This window comes from Tiliqua scincoides, chromosome 1 (assembly GCF_035046505.1).
Source record: "Tiliqua scincoides isolate rTilSci1 chromosome 1, rTilSci1.hap2, whole genome shotgun sequence".
NCBI classification, from domain to species: Eukaryota; Metazoa; Chordata; class Lepidosauria; order Squamata; family Scincidae; genus Tiliqua; species Tiliqua scincoides.
The window spans coordinates 64,881,951-64,905,507 of NC_089821.1; the positions used below are offsets into that span (position 1 = coordinate 64,881,951).

The following is a 23,557-nucleotide window of genomic DNA, read 5'->3' on the forward strand; positions in this document are numbered from 1 at the left end:
CCCAGCAGCGGGGCTCCCTCAGGCGCCAGCCACAGCCTCAGCACCTCCCCAGCAAACGCCCCTCACCACCCATTTTAACCATGCGTCTCATTCAAGCATCTGACCCCTCCCCCTCCAGGGTTTCCCAAACTGTGGGTCGAGGAACCCTTCCAAGTGGGTCCCAAGCCACTAGTTTTTGAAACATCAAACAAGAGCCTCGCAAGCCCTCTTGGCTGGGTTGCAGAAGAAACTAGTTTGCTGGTATGAGGTAATCTTCCTACCCCCACATGAAAATTTATTTTTATTTTCCACATTTTTATACTGCCCTTCCTCCAAAGAGCTCTGGGCAGTGTACATGCTTTCTTCCCTCTTTTTGTCCTCACAACAACCCTGTGAGGTAGGCGAGGCTGGGAGAAAGTGAATGGCCCAAGGTCACCCAGGAAACTTCATGGCTGAGGGGGGATTTGTCCACCTTCCAAACCACTACACCACCCTGACACCTTTTCAATTTTTCTCTAGTAATTGGCATGCCGTAGATCATCTGTGAACCTAGTTTCAACCTTTTGTGCAGGCTGCAAGTCCCTAAGTACACATCTTGCTCTCCAGTTTAGCCTTCTGGGTACCTGGAACGACTAAACATTTGGGGAAACAGTCCTTCAACTCCATTTTTTAGGAGTTCTGTTTCCATTACACACACACACACCCAGTTGTAAGGGCTCTACCATTCTCCAAAGCACAGAACCTGATTATTATTAAATATTATTTCTTTCTAGATTTTTTTTGTGGGTCATGATAGATTGTCATTTTCAAAAGTGGGTCCCAGTGCTAAAAAGTTTGGGAAGCACTGCTCTAACCCCTCCATATGTATATTCTTTGAAAACACCTCAATTGCTGTGAACTTTGCTATCTTAACCTGCACCACCCTCAAGGTCAGCAAAATAAAAGAACCATTTTCTTTCCCTGATTCAAGCTATAACAGAATGTTACTAAGGCCCAAATCCTAACCAACTTTCCAGCACTGGCATAGCTGTGCCCATGGGGTGTGTGCTGCATCCTGTAGTTGGGTGGCAATTGCAGAGGCCTCCTCAAGGTAAGGGAATATTTGTTTCCCCTACCTCACAGCTGCATTGCCCTTACTTCTGTGCTGGAAAGTTGGTTAAGATTGCACCCTAAATTATGTAGTTACTTTAATGTAGGATCAACAAGGAAATCACACACACAGGGCAATGAACTGGTAAAAACACCCTTTATTATCCAACTGGAATAGTAATGCAAAACCCAGCACATTATGATTTCTGGAAAAGAGCAGATTTTTGAATTGGTTTTTTTAAAAAAAAAACCATCAGTACAAAAGGGGAATCTTTCAAGTCACTGAGAGTTCATTTGCATAGGCTAGACCATAATCCCTGCATAAATAGTCACATTCATGATAGCAGTTATCACTGGTACCAATGAAGGCAGGAAATGATGGGGGGGGGGAATAGGGGCTTGAGATGAGAGAAAATTCCCGAAGCGCAAACTGCAGCATTGCTACTCAGAGTTCTCAGCCAAACCCATTTGGCACTTTGGATTGTTCATCAGTAAGGCTGCAGTCTAAGCCAGAAAATGCCATTTGCCAATAAGAAAGGAGGAATGTGGAATGCTTTGAAGAGCATGTAGCAGCAGAGAATCCACAGAACAGTAGCTTTAGTGAGGAGTAGTCCATAGCATCCAAAGCTTAGGAATGGAATGAAGTTGTGGGTTGTACACAAATACCAGACAACTGAAGACAGAATGTGTGTGTGAGAATGTGCGTGGGGGGGCACAGGAGGCCAACCTCTGCTTCAGATAGCCTAGAAACAGCTGTCAACCACGAACTTGAGCAAACTCCTTCCGTAGCCAGAGAGAATCCTGGTAGAAACGGGGGTCTCCCAGGTGCACAGCTGTCCTCTTATAGAAATAGTAATAGAGCACAGCAGCTGCAATCAACAGGAAATAAGTAAGAGTCAGTAAGGTCCCCATCTGTGTTACCTTACTGCCTTTACCATGCTCAAAGAAATATCACTATTGCTCCAAAAGCAAGGATGGGTTTCAGCTTCTGGGAAGTTGTTGATGCAGTCTACTAACACAGCATTTTCCTAATCCCAACTACCCTTCCCCCATCCCATCTACTCTCTATTGGGGCAATGCAGACTGACCTATCCTCATTTTTTAAAGTTCTGTCCAGGAGTCATGGAAGTGATACAGCTTAACTCTTACCCAGCCTCTGAAATACAAAGAGGGTCTGCAGCCCATCCGTCCATACAAAGTAGTTGGAATTTTTCCAGCGGAGGTTCTGTAGGAAATAGTATAAATGTATAAATTAGTAAAGACATGATAAAATTCCTTCTGAAACAATTCCCCTTCTGGGATGGTTTAATGCCCTTTTGTGCTATTAAGAGCTCCTCCAGAAGCAAGGTTTCTACTTTGCTATTCCAAATATTTCTAAAGTTAGGAAGCAGTTCTATTTGTAAGCCCTTCTCTTGAAAGTTCAACAATTTCTACAGTCCCAGAATAATTAACTATTCTAGAAAACAAGAAAATAAACATTTAATAATTTGACACACTCAATTCTCAATTTCAGTGGAATTGTATACAGGCATGCTTTTCACTTTCATGTGGTTAGGTACCAGAGCATAGATGAAAGTAAAAAATGGATGAATGTCAAAGCATAGCCTTATTTAGCTTGCAAATTTATTTTGGCCAGAGAAAAATGTAAATAACTATATAACACAAAGAAATGCATGTGAAACCTAAACAAACAGAAATAAAAGAAAAGCAAACATAAGAATGTTTACAAACAACATGGAAGGTTGGATGACACTGAACAAAAGGTTGAGGATGAATTTTTAAACTAGTTATAATTTAAAGCAGCTTAAAGAGCAAAGTGACTCAAATCAAGAGAATGAAAATCAAGATATGCCCACACAGCATTGTGGCCAAAGGCTTCTTTTATTCTGCTGTTTCTATAGAGAATATGGAAAGAAGCAAAACGCTTTCAGAGCAGGCATGCATTTTAATCTACACAGATTTTGATAATAAGGCCTATTGGCTACTCTTGGAAGTTTTCAGCACCAGTGACGCATCTGGATTTAATGCACTTTTTTTCTATATCAATTCCCAAAGCCCACCCCAGCTGGGCATTTAGTAAGCCCTTGGTGTTCTCAGGGCTCACAAATGTGCAGGGGGGAAAATGACCCTAGAGCTACAATTAGTACCCCTTTCAATAATCACTCCTAATACATTCTCCAGAGTGCCTGTTCAGGCTTAAGTGAGAGTAGAATCCCCTGCTGATGCTCAAGGACATATTCTATCCAGCCCAAGAATTATGAACTAAGATGAATCCAGGCACACAAATTTAAGCAGTGAACCCTCTAGAAACTCTCTCTGCATTTTGGTTAGGCATACAATTTTTTTCCCGGAGAATGAATGCAGGGGAAAAACATTCTTCTTGTTTACAGCAGAAATTGCTGTGCATAGCACCAACTGGCTAGAAACCAATTCAGTACCCAAAGTACCCTCCTTTTCTCTTAAGCAATTTTTTCAGTTTAAATACCTGATTTTTAAGAACAAAAGAGGAAACCAATATACAACTGAGCCAGTGTTCCAGTTCATCTGCCTAATCAGTAGTTCCCAAACTGAACTATGGCTCTGAGAAGCAGCGGAAACCAGCTTACAAAGAACCAGCTGCACTATACAATGTACAGGATTGTAGCCCTAATGGGAGATGCCTCTGGGTAGCCCACAAACACACACCTTTTCCACCGTTTCTCCCCTGCAATTAGTTTTTAGAGGAACACTTCCTCTGACTGGTATGCCACTTTCTCAAGAAACTGCTAAAACGGCTCCCATTGCCTTTTTGCAAGTTTCACAACTTATGTGTAGTGAACTGGATCTCCTTTGCTTTAGTAATTATAAATGAAGATAAAGTGAAAAATCACAAATTGCTCAATGTTATAATTAGACAAACATTTTATAAGATCCTTTCCTTAAGGTGTCTTAAGACATCTTAATGCACAAGCTCATAAGCCACATTGCAAAGGAGATGTGTTGCTCATCCCCTTGCTCATCCCCCAGCTCCGAGAACGCATGTTTCCAGACAAAACAGGCTTCTTTCTCAAAGCTATCCTGAGGGTTAAGCATCCAGACACCACATGGGATGAGTGTGAACACTAGGGAGCACCAAAAGGTTAATCGGATCAGTGGATTTATACAGAACACCCAAACCTATTCTAGCTCCTAACAACAGATCCCAGAAAATCCTCTTAAATCCTCCTGTCTGACCACGCTGGTTCTGGAAAACAGCTGGAACCCAGCATTGCTCTAACCTAGACTATCTCATCTAACGTCACCAAAAGCCAGATTCAACAACTTAAAATAAGAAAATACCCAAATTCTTGGATTTTTATCCCTAATAATTCCCCAACAACATGATAGATGGCAGTTTTCTTAAATGAAACCAAGATAGTGAAAGTCACAGCAGGTCCCTTCTTAAAAGAAGAAATAAGAAAAGTTTGGGCGCTCCTATTAATAAAACCTAAACTTTATGTGAACAGGTGGTTGCCTCTGTAGCAATGAATTTAGGCAGATACAATTCAAAATTTAAATGCTGTGTTCCAACAAACCGATAGCACAATCCTATGCATGCCTATTAGATGCAACTCCTATTGTGTTCAATGGGGCTTATTCCCAGGAAAGTATGAATAGGATTGCAGCTTCAGGGTAGCTGTACTTATGGATGTTGTCATTGATGGTTCTTTAGCAATAAATATTCAACTCTCACATTAATACTGCACTCTCTCTGGTACCAGACACAAAGTCATGTGGTACACTGACAACCATGACATTTGTGCCAACTGGGTTCTTGTTTACAACTACAGAAATGTATCAATTATATGAAATCTTCAGTAAGGTCTTTTGGATAGCAACAGGCACAAAGACCTAGTAATACAAGCCTAAAGAATAAGAAATCAGAACCAAGTACACAATAAACCACATAATCACTTGTCATTTTTAAAATATATCCCAGAGAGTATGTTTTACAAGTGTCTCGACCTAACAATACTGGGGAAAGAAATGCCAACTTTTAATAGCTATTTTAAGATGGCAGCAGTCAGGAAGAATAACTCATGCACACCTCCTTGTACCTTATACCCCTACAAATCATTAGCCCAAGTTATGATGGCCGCTGCTCAGCTTCACACGTATGTCCAAAATATCAAAATGAATTATTCAACAGACTTTGGAAATCAAGAAATGTGGGCTCTTTGTGACATGGACAGATGTCTATGCAAGACTACTCAGAAAACAAGAAAAATTCAAGAGGTAACAGCAAAATATAGCATGGATAATGATCCACTGCTCATCCAGGAGAATGTCAATGCTCTGAGAAGCTCAGTTGATCACAGTTTACTATTATTGGGCCAGTATTCAAGTAATCCCAAGAATGGAATGCTAAAGATGGTGTTGGCTAGAAGCATGGAAACAGCCAATTATCCATTATTTTTTAATGAGTGGCCATGTTATTGCAACATTATAGTGCTACAGAGGAACATGTAACATTTCAACTGGACTACACCAGCAAACCGTATCCTATTACACAGTCATGTCTATTGTATCCATATTGATTCAATATGGGATGTTTGTATATTTCAGCATGGACCTTCGGGAGCACAACTTCAGACAAAGTTCACGAGTGAGTGATAAGAGCCAAAACAGCCTTTGAGAGCATGTCAACCAATATAAAACTGACATTGGGCGCAATCCTAATCAACTTTCCAGCACAGACGTAGCTGTGCCAACGTGGTGTGCACTGCATCCTGCAGTGGGGAGGCAGTCAAGGGGGCCTCCTCAAGGTAAGGGCATGTTTGTTACCTTAACTTGGGGCTGCATCGTGGCTAGGCCAGTGCTGGAAAGTTGGTTATGACTGTGCCCATTGTGTTCATGACTTAAGCTGAAACTACTACAGTATTGCACAGCATGCTCAAATTAGTTGGTCCGTGAGGCAACAAAAGGAAACTGGAAGCAGGCAATTGGGGGGAAAACCGAAGTAGCAACAGTTGCCTGTATACCTTCCAAATCAGCACAAAGCAAGTGCCAGCAAAGCAAGGTGAACAAAGGATAAAACCACTCCAGCCTACTGGGATAAAACACACTAATCACATGTACGAACAAGGCTCCATTGGTTATGAAGACCACAAGAGGCAGATTACTGGCCGTTAAGTAATGCAGTTAAGTAACATTAAGAGTGCTTTGTGTATACTATTATGTGAAGCCATGAACTTAATACTGGCGAGACCATTAAAAAAAAGAAAGAAATGTGTACAGTCACTGCAGGGCCAATTATTTTGTATGGTTTTCAGAGGAAGATAACTGAAGGAAATCAATTAAAGTAAGCAGAGATTGCTGAAATTAAATAGCCAAGGCAACTGTGAAACTACTGTACATTCAAATACAGGTTCATCAGGTGTTAACAAATCTTGATGGTACATATATAGGAAGCCCAGCATATGACAAATGTAAAAACAAATGTCTCTGGGTGATAAAGGACAGCAAAGAGAGATAGCTTTCTGAAGAGGCTACAAACTTTCTTCTAAAGAGGATAAACTTCTGTCAGGAAAGATTCGACAATGGCAAAGGCCTCCTTAGTAAAGTAGGAAATTTAAGTCTTACTGATAAAATTTGAAATGACTGAAGATGAAGGTATAGGGGTGGGAAGGAATTAAGTACTACCAAGCCATCCAGAAATGTTTCTTGGTTTTGATATATTGCATTGTAAAGTGAGGACACTTTCAAGTTTATCTGTTTCAGTCATGAGTTCTTATTCTGGAAGGAACTACTTGGGTCATCTAATTCAACTCCGTAGATATCACCACCCACTGATGAAAGTAAGGTTTCCCATAAAAGAGCAGAAATGTCATTGTATAGTTGGAGACAGAACTTTTGATCTGGAGTGGCACAAGAGGGAAAAGGATAATATATCCTATAGCATGGTGGTTCCTGCTGACATGCAGGGAGAAGGATAGTCAAGATCATTATATATTTCTGGAAACTGACCAACCCACCAAGCAGTCCATGCTCCTGGTCTATACATTCTGCACATACAGCCTATTAAACTAGTAAGGAACTAGTAGCCTCTTAAACAGTAATCAAGACCTAATCCTATCCAACTTTCCAGCATTGATACAGCTGTGCCAACAGGGTGAGCAGTCACTGAAATCTCCTCCAGGTAAGACAGCCAACATTTGCAAGAGACTGCAAGATTCCAGAATCCATATTTCTGTCCCTTCTTTGCCCAGTTAGGTTCTGTCATCCACATCCATTCTTGCTCAGTTCTTGCTACTATGCCTTTTTGTTTAGTGTACACACACACGCACGCACGCACCCCAAAACCACAGCATTTTTGAAAAACAGCAAGCAAATTAAACTTGCATAACTCATATTTGTTCAATCATCGCACTGTTCAGAATTTGACTTTCCCTGATACCAAACTGAAACAGCTCTGCTTAAGAGCCAAATACAACCTGAATCCTAATTGCTCTTACCATGACCCAGATATGGAAAGATATGCTCAGACCAAGGTATGCTGCTGACAAGATGATGGTCCCTTTAAATTTGTGAAACAGAAGATTAACCAGGCCAGCCTGGAAGACGAAGGTATTGAAGAACATGAGGAAGATGATGATGACATTGAAGAGGATGGCAATATCCTGAATGCTGTAGAAACAAAGACATTTTAATGAGTCAGAGACCAATGGATATCTTAAACGTCCTGTGGATAGTGATCACCTGTCACTCAGAGAGCAGCAAGTACACAGCTGCAACAGACCCCTCTGCCCATCCACCCATTGGGACATTATTGCCAATCGAAAAGAAATCCCCCGAAGCCATTGCTAGAATAACGTCATGAAAACAAATCACTCTGACCCACCTGCCTCTAGACCAGGGCTTTTCAAACTGGGGCATTATGACACCCTAGCCTGTGGGCCCTGGCCTCTGCCCCCTTAAGGGGTGGGGGCAGCCAGGAGGCAGGAAGGAGGCTAGGGGGCTGCAGGGGCTTGGGAGCGCTTACCAGAGCCTCCTGCAGCCTCCAGAGGGTGCAGGGAGCCCTGCATGAGGGCTCCCCGATACTTTAGAAGTGAAAGTGGAGTGATCACACTCCACTTCCTCTAAACTTGTTGACTGTTTACATTCCTTTGATTATCGCTTGGAAAAGAATGCGGTTGACATAGAAACAAATATAAATAACAGAAATGAGATATAAACAGAAATAAGAACATCAGGGACATCTAGTGGACTAAAAAAGATACTACAAGGACAAGAACAGGACTTGACAAGCGAAGTAAGAAGAAAGAAGATATAAGAAGGCAGAAAAAGGATGACAGGAAAAGGAGCGAAAGTTAGGAGCTCTTCCAGCTTGGGAAAACTAACACAAGAGGAACCGAAAGGGAAAGAATGGACGCAGACAATACAAGACAATATAGAGAAATTAGTGGTGATGGGACAGCAACAAACAAATCAATATCTGCGGGTTCAAGCTAGTTTGGATGCATTAACTACACAACTAAATTATCTTAGTGTGCAACTTAAAGATGTTATATCCGAATCACATGAGAAAAAACAAAGGATAATGGAAAAAGTATTGGAAATCGGAAAGCAACAAGCAAATCGATATTTACAAATCCAAATTAGCCTCGAAATCTTAATTTAACAGACAAATGAGTCTAATATGCAACAAACAGGAGAGGATCAACAAAAGAGCAAAGAAATGTTAGAGAAATCCAAAACACTGGAGACAGGACAAAACAAACAATTGGAAGAGACAATGTTATTGGATATAGCTTGGAAGATAAAGACTCAAAAGTCACCAGACCACAAAGGAGAAGAAATACTTTGACTAGATGCAGATTGGATTGATCAAGTGAAGAAAGAAGAAATACTTCAACCAACTGATATAGATTGGAATGATCAAGTGAAGGAGATGACTCATCAAGATGTTGATTTAGCAAGAAGGGCGAGTACATTAAACTGTGATCTGTTAAGAGGAATTCATGTGAAGTTTATTAGAAAAAAAAGATGGAAAGTTAAAGTCTAGAGAAAAGATTTGGCAGACCTGTGGATATTTAGGTTGGAGACAAGGGAATAGATAAAAAGAAAGACAGTAATGTGTTAATTTTGTATGTTAGAAATTAAAGTTTATTAGATGTCAATTACAATTTATATAAGTTTTATAGGTGATATGTAATATGTATAAAAACTTTAGTTAGCTTGATATTAATAGATGTTAGAATTTTAGAGGATAATTTTAATGAATTAGAATTAATTTTAGGTGATATTGTTTTGGATGTATACGTATATGCTTATGTATTTAGTCATGAGGATGTATTAAGGATATATGAGGATATATGTTATAGACAGAGAAATGATATTTGTAATTATTAGGATATTAAAAGTTGTTAGAATTTAATATGTTAGATACTGGATTATGATATTAATTCTTGTGAGGATTTTATCATGCTAGATATTGGAAAGACAAGAAGATCCCAATGAAATATGAATAGAGAAAATAATGAATGTGGGGGAAATGGACAGATATCTAGAGATCAACAGTGAAACCGATATAGATTGAGTAATGAAAATTATTTTATGCTTGGTTGAAAATAAAGTTGTAGAGTATAAGATAGGGTATTTAGATGAATGTATTATATATATATATATATATATATGATACGATAAATGATATTTAGAGGCTAACATAGAAGAGGAACTGGATTAGGAAATATGTAATGATTTATTAGTTATAGTGATGTATGATATATTGCACCCTCTAATACTGTATGTATTGTACTGTGTGTTATGTATGTTTGTTATTTAAAAAAAATAATTTAAAAAACATATTTAGGATTTTGTAGCAAAGGCCTCTAATTCCATGCCACTTATTCAGAACAGCAGTCCATCAATCTGTTCAATGACCTGAAGAAAAACAGATAACTGCCTCCCAACTCTAAGAAAAAGAAACTCAGCTCTTACCATTTCTGAGCACCTTTTTAGAGAAAGTTGTACATAAATTCAAAGAATAAACAGACCAATTATAAGAAGCACAAACTGTCTTGTCATACTTACATGAAGAGCACAAGCTGGATGACAGGAGCCATGCGCAGCAGCTCAGAGAAGGAGTTGACAAAGAGGTCATAGAACAATAATAAAAACTGCAAGGAGAGCACCAAGCTGTAATTGCTGGTCTGGAGCATCTTCCTTCCCTGGAATTGTGGGACCTCAACAGCTGCATCCCCGACAATAGCTCCAGCTCATACTCGTATCACAGAGGGGCACAACTGTTTCCCTCCGAAGCAATCACTTCTTGTTCCTTAAGGTTGAGATCTCAAACCTGCAGAAGCATATTTGGGGGCAGGAAGATAATTGGAAAGAGTCCTCAGAGGAGTGCCTTCTCAAGGCTGCAGACATTGAGCTGGGCAGGAACTATGATTGCTTTGTAGGGCAGGTATGCACCCAGATTGCATTCAAGATTTGAGTTACGAAACAGAGATAAAATCCAACAAGTAGCCTCTTACAATAAATCCAGACTCATCTGAAACAGAGGAAAGAAGTTATCTCTCTCATACTGGTATAGACTCTTTTACATACATGCTCGCTCTCTCACTCACTCACACACACACACAATGTGATTACATATTCTGCAGCTGACCTCAGGGTTGCAATAGGCCACATTCTAGAGTGAGAGGATGTAAGTTTATGAAACAAGGTCACACATTCTGAGAGCTCTGAGGAGGTCATTGACAACACAAGATCATTACATATTACACCACGCGCACATTCTGAGAGCTTTGAGGACATAGCTGACAACACAAGATCATTACATATCACACCAAGCAAGAACAAGTATGTTCAGGCAGTTTATGCTATTATGTAGCCTAGGGTTTTAAGGGAAAGAGAACAATATTTGCAATGGTGAAAAAGAGGCAAATTACAGCTAGTTATACACAGCCAGGTGTATTACAAATCTGGGGGATGTCACACAGAGCCCAGGATTAATGCGCAGGGGCAGCCAGCCAAGCGGCTATAATAAATTCAAGCAATGAATGAGAGCCCCTTGGTCCCTTACGGAGAGGAGACTAGACTGATAACAGTGGTTACGATCTGGCATTACTGTTGCACTTTTCAGTTCACATATTATCGCTGATGCAGGTAAACCACTGCCCATTATTTTTTCCCTGCTACTTCTGCACTGGGAAAAGCAAACTAGCAAGGAGAATAGCCAGGGTGCAGGTGGAATCATCAGTGACACCCGGGAAAGAGTTTTAAATTCCAAGTCAGGCGGCACGGGCTGCATCCCACAGTTAGCAGGGGCAGTGGTGTAGCTGGAGGGGGGGCAAGATCTCCAGTCTTGGTCAGGCACAGGGCCAAACCCCCGAGCAATGGCATAGCTGGAGAGGGCCAAGGCACTTTGCAGGGAGCCTCAGCGCAAAGCGCAAGGGGCCTCTCCCTTCGGAGCCATTCTGTGCCCCGCTCCCCTTTGGCGCGTCCACCTCCGTTTTGCTCCCCCGCCTGGAACGGCTCCGAAGGGGAGGGGGGCCCCTTGCGCGCTGCGCTGAGGCTCCCTGCAAAACTTAGCGCCTTGCCCCCTCCAGCTACGCCACTGCTCGGGGGTTTGGCCCCGTGCCTAAGACCGGAGACCCCACGGCCAACTGCCCTCCAAGGATCTCCTCCCCGCCTGCCTCTTCCTTCGACCCTCCTATGGGCTTCGCAGGGCGGGCAGCAAGCGCCACTGAAGCCCATAGGAATTAGCTCTGGGGACAGGTGATGCGAGAAGCCACTGGGGGGGAGCGCAGCCACTGAGCGGCGACAAGCGGCAGCCAACACACGGACAGCCCCCCCCCCCCGCTGCTGGCCCACTCGCCCCAACACTCACCACTCGCCACCATCCTCCGTCGCCATGGAGACAGCGTAGGAGGCGGTCTCCCAAGAAGCTTCGGCACGTGCGGACAGGACCACACGTAGCACTGACCCCACCCCGCCTTCTCCCGCTAGCTGGAAGAGCCGTTCCTCTCTAGCCTCTCCTCTCTATGCTGGGAGGAATTACTCCCCCCTCCACCGGCTTCCTCCCCCTCCCCTCCCAATCAGAGAGCTTAGGAGCTTCTGGCGTCTCCGAGCTGCCTCTCAGCTTGCTCAGAGCCCAGTCCTGTGACTACTCAGAAGGAAGGCCCATTCTAGTCAATGGGACTTACTCCCTGGAAAGGGTGGAGCCATGCACAGAACTTGTCGAGACAGAGGAAGGCTGAATAATCTCCAGGGGCAGCACAGACGCTGAAGTCTTTGGGAAACAACCGATTCTAACTCGTGTCTTTCTCCCCACCACGAGTAGCAACACATGTGCAACACTGTACAGGTCTCACAGTAAAAAAAAAACTACATTTCCCAGAGATCCATCGTGATTCTGCGGGATGCGATGATTGGGCGGGCCCAGAAACGAAACTCAAGGGTCCTTGGTGCTGTATGTACAATGAGTGAAAACGACTCGGGCGGAGGGTCGCCTGTAGAGCTCTTGGACTACTCTTCCCGGCATGCTCCGCGCCTCAGGCGCAAGCGAGGTGTGGGACGTTCGATGATAGCCTGGCGTGGTCACAGTCAGGGGGTCTGGTAGCAGCGCAGGCGAAGGACGCGGTGGTGCGCGCGCGCTTTTTGCCGTGTCTCTGCAGCCACTTCTGTTGTGCTGTTGAGCAGGCTCATTCCGCTAGCTAGGAGGTTATTATAGGCAGGGTTACCAAATACAGAGTGGGCCAGAGTGCCTCACCCTTTAGCCACTGCAGAGAAGAGGGAATTTGGCAGGTGCAGCTTCACATGGAAGGGGTTATAATGCTGCACCTGTCAACATTCCCTCTTCTCTGCCCCTCCCAGTCACCCTCATGAACTCTGTGACTGGCAATTTGGGTCTAACGAGTGGTAGTTGAGGCGGTGTCTGGTGGTACTCATGGAGCCCTTGGACAGCTGCTGCCTGGCAGCAGGACCAGGAACATGACACTACAGACAGCAATAGGAAGCTTGGCTCAGCAGGCAGAGCTCCAAAGCATGCCTTTCCATGCTCATAAAAGCCCTCCTGTCCACTCTGGGATCTTACTGGTGTTTGTCATGTCCCATCTGGCCTCTCTATCCAGAAGTAACTGGTGAGAATATCATCCCAAATTACTTACAGTGGTACTACCGATAGATGGACTATGCGAAGTAGTATGGGGGAGAACAAACATTGAGAAACACTGGTCTAGAAATCTGTGCTCCCTTGTACTACTAGAATGGGAGCAATGTACTGGTATCTTAAGGCAGATCTTAAGGCATTAGGGGCTGTGTGCTAGCAGAGGAGACTCTTCTGCCTGGAAACTTGCAGAGAGCCATCTAGTAGTATCTTAGGTTACTGCTGCAGGCTCTGCTGTGCTTACTCCAACTGTAATCTATTACATCACTGTCAGTTGCTCACTGATGCTTGTGTTGTAATAAATTACTTAGGGCGCAATCCTAACCCCTTATGTCAGTGCTTTCCAGCACTGGCATAGCGATGCCAATGGGACATATGCTGCATCCTGCAGTTGGGTATCACTCACAGAGGCCTCCTCAAAGTAAGGGAACGTTTATTCCCTTACCTCAGAGCTGCATTGCCCTTACGTCAGTGCTGGAAAGCAGACATAAGGGGTTAGGATTGTGCCCTCAATCTCTAAAATGCCAGCCTATTTTTGTGTGTGTGACTGAGCTATAAACAGAGTTTTGAGCTTCACTGAAGCTGAACTTGGTTCCTAGTTCCCTCTTCAACATGAGCAGCCTGAATAAGGAACTGTAGTTTTTACACCCCTCTGCAATAAACATGGACCTCTCCAAATCATGCCCTCCTCCACTATTAGGAGACTGTCATCCATGAGATAGTCTTCCAACCCAACATAGTCTTCCAACCAAAGCTTTCCTTTTCGTACTAACTTTGTCACAAGATCAACTTCATTTGTGCAGAGAGTACATGGAAGAATCATTCCTTTTGTAATATAAAAATTACATAAAATCTGCATAAAAATTGGCAGAGATGTTCTTTTACATAACTGAAATAATTTGACAGTGGAACCACAATCAGTTCTAATTTTTTCATTCATTTTTAAAATGGCTGCCAAACTATTGGAGAGTTTACTTGTTTTCTGGCAGCCATTTTTAAAAAATCACCACTGATATTAAAAGTCAATGTTGGTTCCATATTGGAGATTGTTTATAATGTTGTTGGATATTTCTGCCATGTATGATACCACACTTGTATCACAAATGAAATTATCTTGATGTAAATTGATCCATATCATTTTTGCTAAATTGAATGGCAATGGAATCTGAAGTCAGAAATCTGCCCCAGGTGAAATTTGTTTGAGTCAATGGCAAAAACTCATGTTTACTTTTTAAAAATTAGTAAATCTCCGTATGGATGTGCCTTCTCCTTTATTAATCAGAAGCTTTGGTGAGTCTGTCTCTTTGGAAGCAAAGCTTGTGAAAAGTAGCAGCATATTGTTACTGTAGCTCTCAAAATGACTTATATGGATCCCATTTTCCATGTTACAGCATATGAGTGTTTATCAGTTCTTAATACACTTGCCAATTTCTGCCTTTATCTAATACTGTTTAACTTTACCAACTGTGACAGGCCAACTGTCACAGCCCTCCAGGATTGTTTATGTAGCTACTCAATAGAGTTGGTTTGCAAACTACGCTTTTGATGTTATGAATGCATTTAACTGTAACCTACATCTTCCATATTGCTTGTAGCTTCAGTGCTTTCTGTCCAATTCCACGTTTAGTTCTGGTGTTTTAAACTTCCCTCTTAAGAAGAATTTCCCACTGTCATTTGTTCTGGTATGCCCCAAATTTGGGTTGATTCCTGAGACCTAAAAATGGCTTTATGCCCTACATTTCTGTCATTTGACAGTCTGGTGATCCACAAGTTGATCTATTATTTTGAAATTACTTGTAAAACAAGATGGGGCAGGGGGAGAGAGAGTGAAAGTGTGAAATCTTTTTTTTTTTAATGGAGTGCGATTGTTTCAAAGATTAGATTGGCATTTGTGTTTGGAACTGGCAAGGCAAGAGTGAATCAGTTGAGTAACAGTGTTTTTTAAAAGCACTTTAAAGAGCTTGTCACTAGTGGCTTTGCTGCAGCCCCACCTCTGCCTATATGGTGTACTAAATTCAACTACGTATAATGGACTGTAGTACAGGACAGCTTGTGGAGCCAAGGTCCATAGGTCATCCACAGTCTCTTTCTAAGGGCTGTCCTTGCTGCCAGGCTTCTGAGTTTGAGCATGAGGAAAAACAAGAGGCTACACAAGCTTTAGGTATAAGAGAAGAGCAATGGCATATATGTTATGCTGTCAACAGTTGTATAGTGGGGAGGGGCATGGGTGTGGAACGGGGGAAAGCTTTACACAGAGTTTTCAGTCTCCTCAACTAACCCTTATAACCTATGGCTGAGCTCTGTACATTAAAAAAAAATCAGTGCTGGGTCCAGGATTTTGGGAGCCCCCACGCAACACACCATCAACAGCCATCACCTTAAAATGAAAGAAACAGGAAATGCAAACCTAGAATTCCTCTTGCTTCTTTTGAACTTGTGGGCTCCATGTAGGAAGTGAGAATGATGACACTTTAGATGGTGGGCAAGGGGGAATCTGTTAAATGTCCAACCAGCATTTGTCTGGTTTTGTCTCTGCCAGCAAGGAGCTGGCCCTCTCAAATTAGCTGCATGTGATTCATGACTGTGGATGCATATGACAAATAAGCAAAACAAATCTGGCTGCAACCAAACTCAATATGCAGCTTCTGTGAATCACTCGCCCACAAAACTCTAACGGGCTATAGTTGCTGAGAAGTCGCTTTCATTCTGACAAAATCTTTTGCATAAACATACTTTCTTCCTGGTGCAGGTAGGTGTATAGTTGGTAGCCTATATAGTTATGTATGTAAATTATAAGTCACCAGTTCTTTGAGAAAATACTAATTTTACCCTGAGCTTGAATCTTGATCACTGTCCTCATAGATTGGAAAAAATTCTACAATGTCTGCCATCCAGTCTAGTGCACAGTTAAGAGAACCTGGCTGCATTTAGTGAAGGGATTCTATATTGACTTCCAGTAGACTTTGGTCTCTGAAGAATATTTCTGGCATTGATTGTCAAACTTGAAATGCCCTTTGTATTAATTCTTGCTATTCAAACTTGAAAGCAGAAGTTTGGACTTGCCTTATGACTGTTCCTTCTCTATAGGGTACAGTGGCTGCAGGTGCAACATCTGTGCAGGACTGTTGAGTAAGTGGGAACAGTTTGCAGTCTGTATTTATAGCTAGAGGATAATTTGCAAAGGAATCTGAAAACCCTAATGTGATGCTGTTTCCCATGCTCACTAAGTTGCAATGACCTTTATATTTGACTGGAATACAACTGTGGCTCTTAAATCAAGTTAGAACCAGTAATGGCTAGTCTTAACACCTGTTTATGAATGCTAGTGTCACTTGTGGAAGAGCCTTGGAAAACAGAATAGCAGAGTTTTGGGGTCTCATTCAGCACTGTTGGGAGGACTGACACATAGGCACTGCCACTGCAGACATAATTGTTTCCTTTTAGTGCAAATTCAGGTTCTTGAGCTAAAGCTAAACCTTTTGTTGTTGGTTTTTGTCCTGTGGAAAGTTTTCCAAAAAATAATTTAGAAATAATTGACCAATGATCCTGTAATTTTCCTGTGTGCATTTCCTGTAATTTTTCCTGTAATTTTCCCTTTAAACTGGCTGGAAGCAATGCCAGTTCAAAGGGAAGTTCATTTGCCAGTTCAATGCCAGTTCATTTATTTTCTGAAGGATACGATTGAACTGCTACTTTCTAGTGAAAAGAGGCTGCAGAGCATGGAGGCCCTTGCTGCTACTAGCGGCACATATTCTGTGGGGTGTGGGCTGCTAGTAGTTCTTGGTTTTTGAGAGTACAGCATTCTAGTTAAAATATTAGCCTTCATCAGCTCAGTGAGTACTTGGAGTATACTTCCTTATATGTCTAATGTTTGGCTTGTGCAATAATTTTTCATCATTCTCTTCAAGGCACCTTCTCTCATGCAGTCCACAGGGCTCCTCCCCCCTTTTGTGTTATATCACTATAAATCTGAAACTGAGTTTCTAGTCTGCTGTTGGCAGCCATCTAAAAAGCAGAAGTGGCATGCAAGGAAGGCAGAACTGGGCAGGAAGGACTGAAAGCAGGTGAAAACCTTGCAGCAGGTACATGAGAGGAATAGTGTGATAACTAGCAGGCAACTTGGATGACTTCTTTTTTTTAGCTAGCTGGTGCATTGTCTTTCCCAGGTGTGCTCCCTGGTAGTTGTGAGATGCCTAGTGTCCCATTCCTGCCATTTTCAATCTTCCTGGGAATTCTTGGTGTCCTGTGTGTGGGGCTCACAAGTTTCTGGGGCCAACACTGGCTTGGAGGCTTTGCCTGGGATGGCTCTTCAAAGATGTTCAACTGGCACCCAGTCCTCATGGTGACGGGCATGTTGGTCTTGTATAGCACAGGTAAGAGGGTTTGATTCCTTTATTAATGCCCCTCCACTACTGAAATCTAAGAGGGAGTAACTTGATGGCGGGGGGGGGGGGTTGCCTGAGTTGATGACTTGCCAGTGCTGATGACTTTTCCCCTCTCATTCACCATACTTCCCTCTGCAGCAGCCCTGGTGTATCGTGTCCCCATCTCCTGGGAGGGGCCCAAGCTCCCATGGAAGCTGCTGCATGCAGCACTGACCTTGGCAGTGTTTATCCTTGTTGTACTGGGACTGGTGGCTGTCTTTGAATTTCACAACAAGAAGGAAATTCCCAACATGTACTCACTGCACAGTTGGCTAGGGCTAGCTACTGTGCTACTTTTCTCCGGTCAGGTGGGTAAAAACCTAGGACTAGCCAAGCTGGGTCAGACCTGTGGTCCAAATAGCCCAGTTTTCTCTCTTCAGCACTGGCCAACCAGATGCTTTTGGGTGTTCCCTGAAATATGACTAGTTAGTTTTATCTATCCCATTGTTTATCCAACATCTAGTGGTCAGAAATATGCTCGAGAGCTCTCTCTCTCTCTGAACATAAAGATTGCATTCCTGCTATTGGGTGGCGACTTTATTTTTTATTTATTTTATCTTTTATCTTTAAAAACATTTATCTTTTGAAAAACCAATTTTGCCAGTGATCTTTGCATAATTTTGTGGCCGCGAACTCTACACATTACACATTCTGTGGGAAGACTACTTGTTTGCCATAAACCTATCAGTTTTATTGGCTGACCCCCAAGTTTTAGAGTTTTGAGAGAGTGGATTTGTCCCAGCCACCCTTTTTGAGAATGTTGTGCTCCTTCTCAGAGCCCAATTCTATCCAGCTTTCCGGTGCCATTGCAGCCACAATGCAGCCTTGAGGTTAGGGAGCAAACATTGCCTTACCTTGAGGAGGCCTCTGTGACTTTCTCCCTTCTGCAGGATGCAGCACAGCTGCATTGGTATTGGATAGGATTGGGTCCTCAGTCACTTATTTTTCCCTCTCCCTCCATATAGGCATTCACACTGTGTTAAAATATATATTTTTAAAAAATGTATTATGTTCTCTGCCATGATACCTGAAGAGATGTGTAACTCTAATGTATTTTTTTTGTATAACAAAAAAGTTAAAACACATTTCTGTTTTTCTGAGTTGCAGCTGAAATGAGAACGTAAGATACAGTTTATAAATGTGAGAAATACAATCTACAAATCTAGCCACCACAGTACTCAATGCTACTTTAGATCACTTATGTGAATAATTATGAAAAGGAAGTACCTGTACTATGTTTGCTCTCTCCTCCATTGTTGGTTTGTGTAAATATTCCCAGTTCTACTCTCTCCACCAGTGGCTAATGGGATTTACATATTTCCTACTGCCTTGGACCCCCATCTGGCTGCGATCCTTTTACAAACCTATCCATGTCTTCTTTGGCTCATCCATCCTTTCTTTGGCTGTGGCAGCCTGCATCTCTGGCGTCAATGAAAAGCTGTTCTTCAGGCTGTGAGTAGCAGGGGCCTTGATTTGTGAGAGTAAGCAGTTGATTTTAACAGAACCAAGGAGAAAATGGTTGCAAAGATTGCATGCTGGATAGCAAATAATGGGTGAAAAAATTAAATATTGGAGGGCACTCTTAACAGCTCAATCCTATCATTCCCCCAACTGGTGCAGCCATATCAAAAATGGGCATGCTGTGTCCAAAGGGTGGGGGGTTGGGGATTGGGAGAGGAAATTCCCTACCCCTCTTCAGCAGGGAGAGGGAATTTAAGTCCTCTTATTCCTGTGAGCCTCCTGCCCTCCATGGGTCTCCTTGGACCTACACTACCGATTTCGCTAGCACAAGTCCAAGGGGAGGCAGGGAGGCTGCAGAAAAGGGGGGATAGGTCAGGTGCATGCCACAACCACCAGATCCATTCCCCCCACATCACCCCTCCCACATCACCCCCTGCCCACCCCTTACCCCTAGCCTCATCAGGTACCTAGGGATCCACTTGTGTGGGTGGGAAGGCTTCCTGCCAGCATCCCAGCAGTGCACTGCTGTAGCACCTTTTATGTGTAGTAGACCTGCAGAACGTCCACAGAAGCCATTTTCAACAACTGTGCCATGGCACATTGGTGTGCCGCAAGTGGTCCACAGGTGTGCCACAGGAATTTGGGGGTAGGTCATTTATTAGTAGGGCCAATGGGAGATGTGAGTCTCCCACTGGTAGCAGGGTGTGCCTTGTCAATTGTCAAAAACCTGATGGTGTGCCTTGACAATTTTAGTGCCTTGTCAGTGTGCCATGAGATGAAAAAGGCTGACAATCACTGGTCTACAGGATAAACATAAGGATAGCTTCTTCATGGCAAGTGATTTTCTGCCATTCCAGCCATAACCTACTTATTGCCTTTGTATGTTGAGTTTCCACAATCTTATTAGCAGAAAACAGAAATATGCACCTGGTATGTGGAGATTTGTAGTAGGATGATGATGGCAATCACACATTCACTAGTATTGGATGTTAAGGTGAGTGTAATGTGTTTTCCAGCTTTGAACTGAAATGTCACATTCGGTTGTTCTGAATAATCAATGTGCTGATGGATCAAGCCTCATATGATACAGGAAGACTGCAGATTTCAGAGATATTCTTGTAGTTTCCTTGCTTGTGGGTCTCTGAGGGTGTGAACTGCTGTTGGTTTCTTATCCAGTGAATGTGTCTCTTTTGTCTCAGAACAAACCAAACAACCCCATACAACAAGCTTCCTGCAGAGGCTTGGTTTGCCAACAGCCTGGGAATGCTCATTCTAGTCTTTGGGCTGCTGGTGTTGTGGTCTCTTGCCACACCGACATGGAAGCGTCCAGATGTGGATTTGCAAGAGATCCAAGAGGTAAAGAATGATGCTGGTCTGTAGTTCATGTTCAGAGAGTTTCCATGGTAGTGTGTGGACTAGCTTAAGCAGTCACATTTTCTGGGGTGGAAGAGAGGCTTTCTTCAATATGAACATGATTCAGTGATTTTTGGTTTGGGGAAAAATGGGTTTTGCCTGCCACATGCATAGGACCAAGAAAAGTGGACAAATCTAGAAATAGGGATAAGATAGACAGAGGAAAATTGAAGAGATTTCAAAGGATTACGCTGAAGTTTGGGAAAATGGTATCAAATGTATTCTGAGTTGGAAACTGAAGCATTCTTTGTCTCATTGAATTATTGTGGCAGCCATTATAAGTAGCATTGTTGAGTATTCTGTGAGCTAAACATCAAAATGTTGTGAAGAGGACCTGAATTCTGAAATCAGTATTATGAAAAATATCCTTATTTGCACAATTGCTTTAGCTAAGCATGGAGAGGGACAGGGCCCTGAAGCCTTGTCTGCTGATCCTCTGAAAATCTTATTCACTTGGCTCTTTGGCTTCTGAGATTTACTAGGTATTGCTCACATAACCTTGAAGCCTCTGAGTCTTGGAGATCTTCTGAGGGTCAAAGATACAAAGATCTAGAGGCCTGATCTAATGTCCTCTGCAAGAAAAGACCTGCCATCATCAGCCGCATGGAATGTGCTGCCACAGAGCATTGGCTTCTGAGGTTATTCACTTTTATCAATAGCTACTAATCATCTCTTTCCTCTACAGCCCTTGCTGCAAGAAGCCAGATGAAGTGTTATGAAGCAGTTGTGGGGAGCTACCACGAGGTGTTGTGATCCAGACCTATGTGATGGCCGATTCTCCACCAAGATCTGTACCCCTTGTTTTCTGCAGACTTCAGTATGGGAGTCCTCCCTTGGATCACTGCTAAAAGAGGGAATCTCCTGGCATCAAACTTTTGTCTTTGTTCTCCTGGATCTATTTGATAGCTTGGCTTTTACAAGCTTTCAGTGCTTTTGCTGTGAATCTAGTCTAGGCTGCTAGATAGTCTTCTTAGTACATCCTATTACCTGCTGTCCCTTCATTGGTGGTTTCATTGGCCAATCAGACTGGGGACTGGCCAAGGACTGACAGGTTCCCCAGGGCCTGCCCAGCTGACTCTAAAGTCCCCCAGCACCCACATTTACATAGCAGCAGTGGAGTGGCATGTTCACTGAGTGCATCATTCTGTTGCTGTCTACTTCTGGGTTGATTTCTATGGGAACTTTGGTTTCTCGCAAGCAAGCATGATTGACTGAAAAGGGGGCAAGACAGGAGGACCAGCTCGAGTCTCATGCTGGTCCTGTATCCTTCCTCCATCCCTCCCCCACCAATTTGGTTACTCCTCATAGACCTTGATTCCTGGAAAGCAAGCTGATTGGCCAACTTGGGGGGGGGGCATGCAATGGCCAACATGCAATTGACCATTGCGTGGGGGGAAGAGGAGGAATTATTACCTGTTTAAATACTGACAGGTTTTTGCTCCTCCTGACAATTAGGTTGCCTGTTAACTCAGCTATGCTTCCAGCAGTGATGGAGGCAAAGATTGGTGGAGGGAAGCCTCAGGGGGATAAAGGAAGGAGAGGAAAACTGCCACCCCACAGCTACACAGGGGGAGGGGAAAGTCTTGTGGATCCCTTGCATCTGCTGTGCACACAGGGATCCTCCAAGTAAAGTGCCCAAGGGCCCAGTGCAAACTGGCACTTACACTGATGCCTATGTAACACATTTCTACTGTATTTCTGTTGTGGACTGTTAATGAATCACTGGAAATTTTAAAGGATGTCACCTAAAATAAATGATTCCTTTTAATTCTACTGGTGTTGAGTATATCTGTACAATGGAAATAGTGTTCCTAACACTTCCCCTTAGCAACTTTGTATGAGTGTACTACACAACCAACTGTAAGCTGTAACCAACTTCCTTCCCTACCTACCTGTCTATGCTGCACTTGCCACCTAGTAACCGCTCTATAACATCTTCTGGCAATCATCCAGTAGAATTTTACATTGGGCAAACTATGAGATCTTACTTTGTATGTAGCTGCCTCTTCATAGTTCTGAAAAGATCACATTGGTATTGCCATCTTATGGAACTGGAAAAGGTACAGAAGAGAGGGCCAAATAATTAGTGCACTAGTGCACCTCCCTTATGAGGAAAGGTACAATGTTTGGAGCCCTTCAATCTAGAAAAAGGCATGGGGGATGGGACATGCATAGGGTGCACAGAGGGATGTTCTTTTCCATCTTGCACAACACCAGAACGAAGGGACATCCACTAAAATTGTGTTGGAAGTTCACAAAAGGAAATATTTCTTTTCTGGGATGAGATTTGTGGAACTCCTTGCCACAGGATGTGGTGATGATATCTAGCCTAGATGCCTTTAAAAAGATTCATGGAGGAAACATCCACCACAGATTTTAGACTACCTCAGAATGCCAGGTGCAAGGGAATGGCACCAAGATGCAGGTCTCTTGTTTTGTGTGCTCCCTGAAGCATCTGGTGGGCCACTGTGATATACAGGAAGCTGGACCAGATAGGCTTTTGGCTTGATCTAGCAGGATTTGTGTTCTTATGTCTCTGGTGCCTTTTCACAAAAGTGGGTGCACCAAAACACACATGATTATAAGAGGCATATAGTAAATAGTTATGATATATGCTTGTAATACATAGGTTACTTAATCTCTTACTGTTGCCGAGTGCCAAAATGGCAGAGCTGAACTGTGTTCCTTTCTCCAATATTAAGGTAACCTGCTGCAGTTTTTAAGAAGAATATTCTAGATTACAACTCCCTTTCATGAAGTACAGGCATGTGCCACTTGATGGGCATATATTCTATCTCCATTATGAGATTATATTGTTAAACGAATATTCAGCCTAATCTAGGGCCTTTGTGTAAACAGACACTCCCTGCCAGACAGTAGCTGGCTGCACAGGCTACTGGAGATGGATTGCCCCCTTTTTGCATTGAGAGCCTCTTTGTTGTGTTAACACACACTCTGCTGCAAGCTATGGGAGACCTACTGCCTCATTAAAAGCCTTTTTGTTGTGCTTTGACCACCTTCACATATGCAGTCCATCCTTAAGCAGCACACACCT

General features: G+C 42.9%; 2 protein-coding genes across 8 annotated transcripts; one reads left to right on the top strand and one right to left on the bottom strand.

Moving 5' to 3' along the window:
* Positions 1–1,206: 1,206 nt before the first annotated feature.
* On the bottom strand, positions 1,207–12,046 carry TMEM138 (transmembrane protein 138). 3 transcript variants are annotated; one of them, XM_066638489.1, is made up of 5 exons: positions 11,927–12,015; positions 10,120–10,585; positions 7,542–7,713; positions 2,218–2,293; positions 1,207–1,937 (listed from the first exon to the last, which is right to left on the bottom strand). In XM_066638489.1, the coding sequence occupies exons 2-5, from the start codon at positions 10,245–10,247 to the stop codon at positions 1,825–1,827; spliced, it is 489 nt and encodes a 162-aa protein (XP_066494586.1). In that variant the 5' UTR covers positions 10,248–10,585; positions 11,927–12,015; the 3' UTR covers positions 1,207–1,824. The 3 variants fall into 3 exon arrangements, with proteins under 3 accessions (XP_066494586.1, XP_066494594.1, XP_066494603.1); XM_066638497.1 differs by having other exon boundaries at positions 10,120–10,384; positions 11,927–11,991; XM_066638506.1 differs by lacking the exon at positions 10,120–10,585 and having other exon boundaries at positions 11,927–12,046.
* Positions 12,047–12,507: 461 nt separating this feature from the next.
* On the top strand, positions 12,508–22,239 carry CYB561A3 (cytochrome b561 family member A3). 5 transcript variants are annotated; one of them, XM_066611283.1, is made up of 7 exons: positions 12,631–12,681; positions 16,292–16,333; positions 17,371–17,577; positions 17,728–17,936; positions 18,926–19,080; positions 20,289–20,445; positions 21,188–22,239. In XM_066611283.1, the coding sequence occupies exons 3-7, from the start codon at positions 17,394–17,396 to the stop codon at positions 21,209–21,211; spliced, it is 729 nt and encodes a 242-aa protein (XP_066467380.1). In that variant the 5' UTR covers positions 12,631–12,681; positions 16,292–16,333; positions 17,371–17,393; the 3' UTR covers positions 21,212–22,239. The 5 variants fall into 5 exon arrangements, with proteins under 5 accessions (XP_066467377.1, XP_066467379.1, XP_066467381.1 ...); XM_066611280.1 differs by lacking the exons at positions 12,631–12,681; positions 16,292–16,333 and adding an exon at positions 12,508–12,605; XM_066611282.1 differs by lacking the exon at positions 16,292–16,333 and having other exon boundaries at positions 12,610–12,681.
* The last annotated feature ends 1,318 nt before the right edge of the window (positions 22,240–23,557 follow it).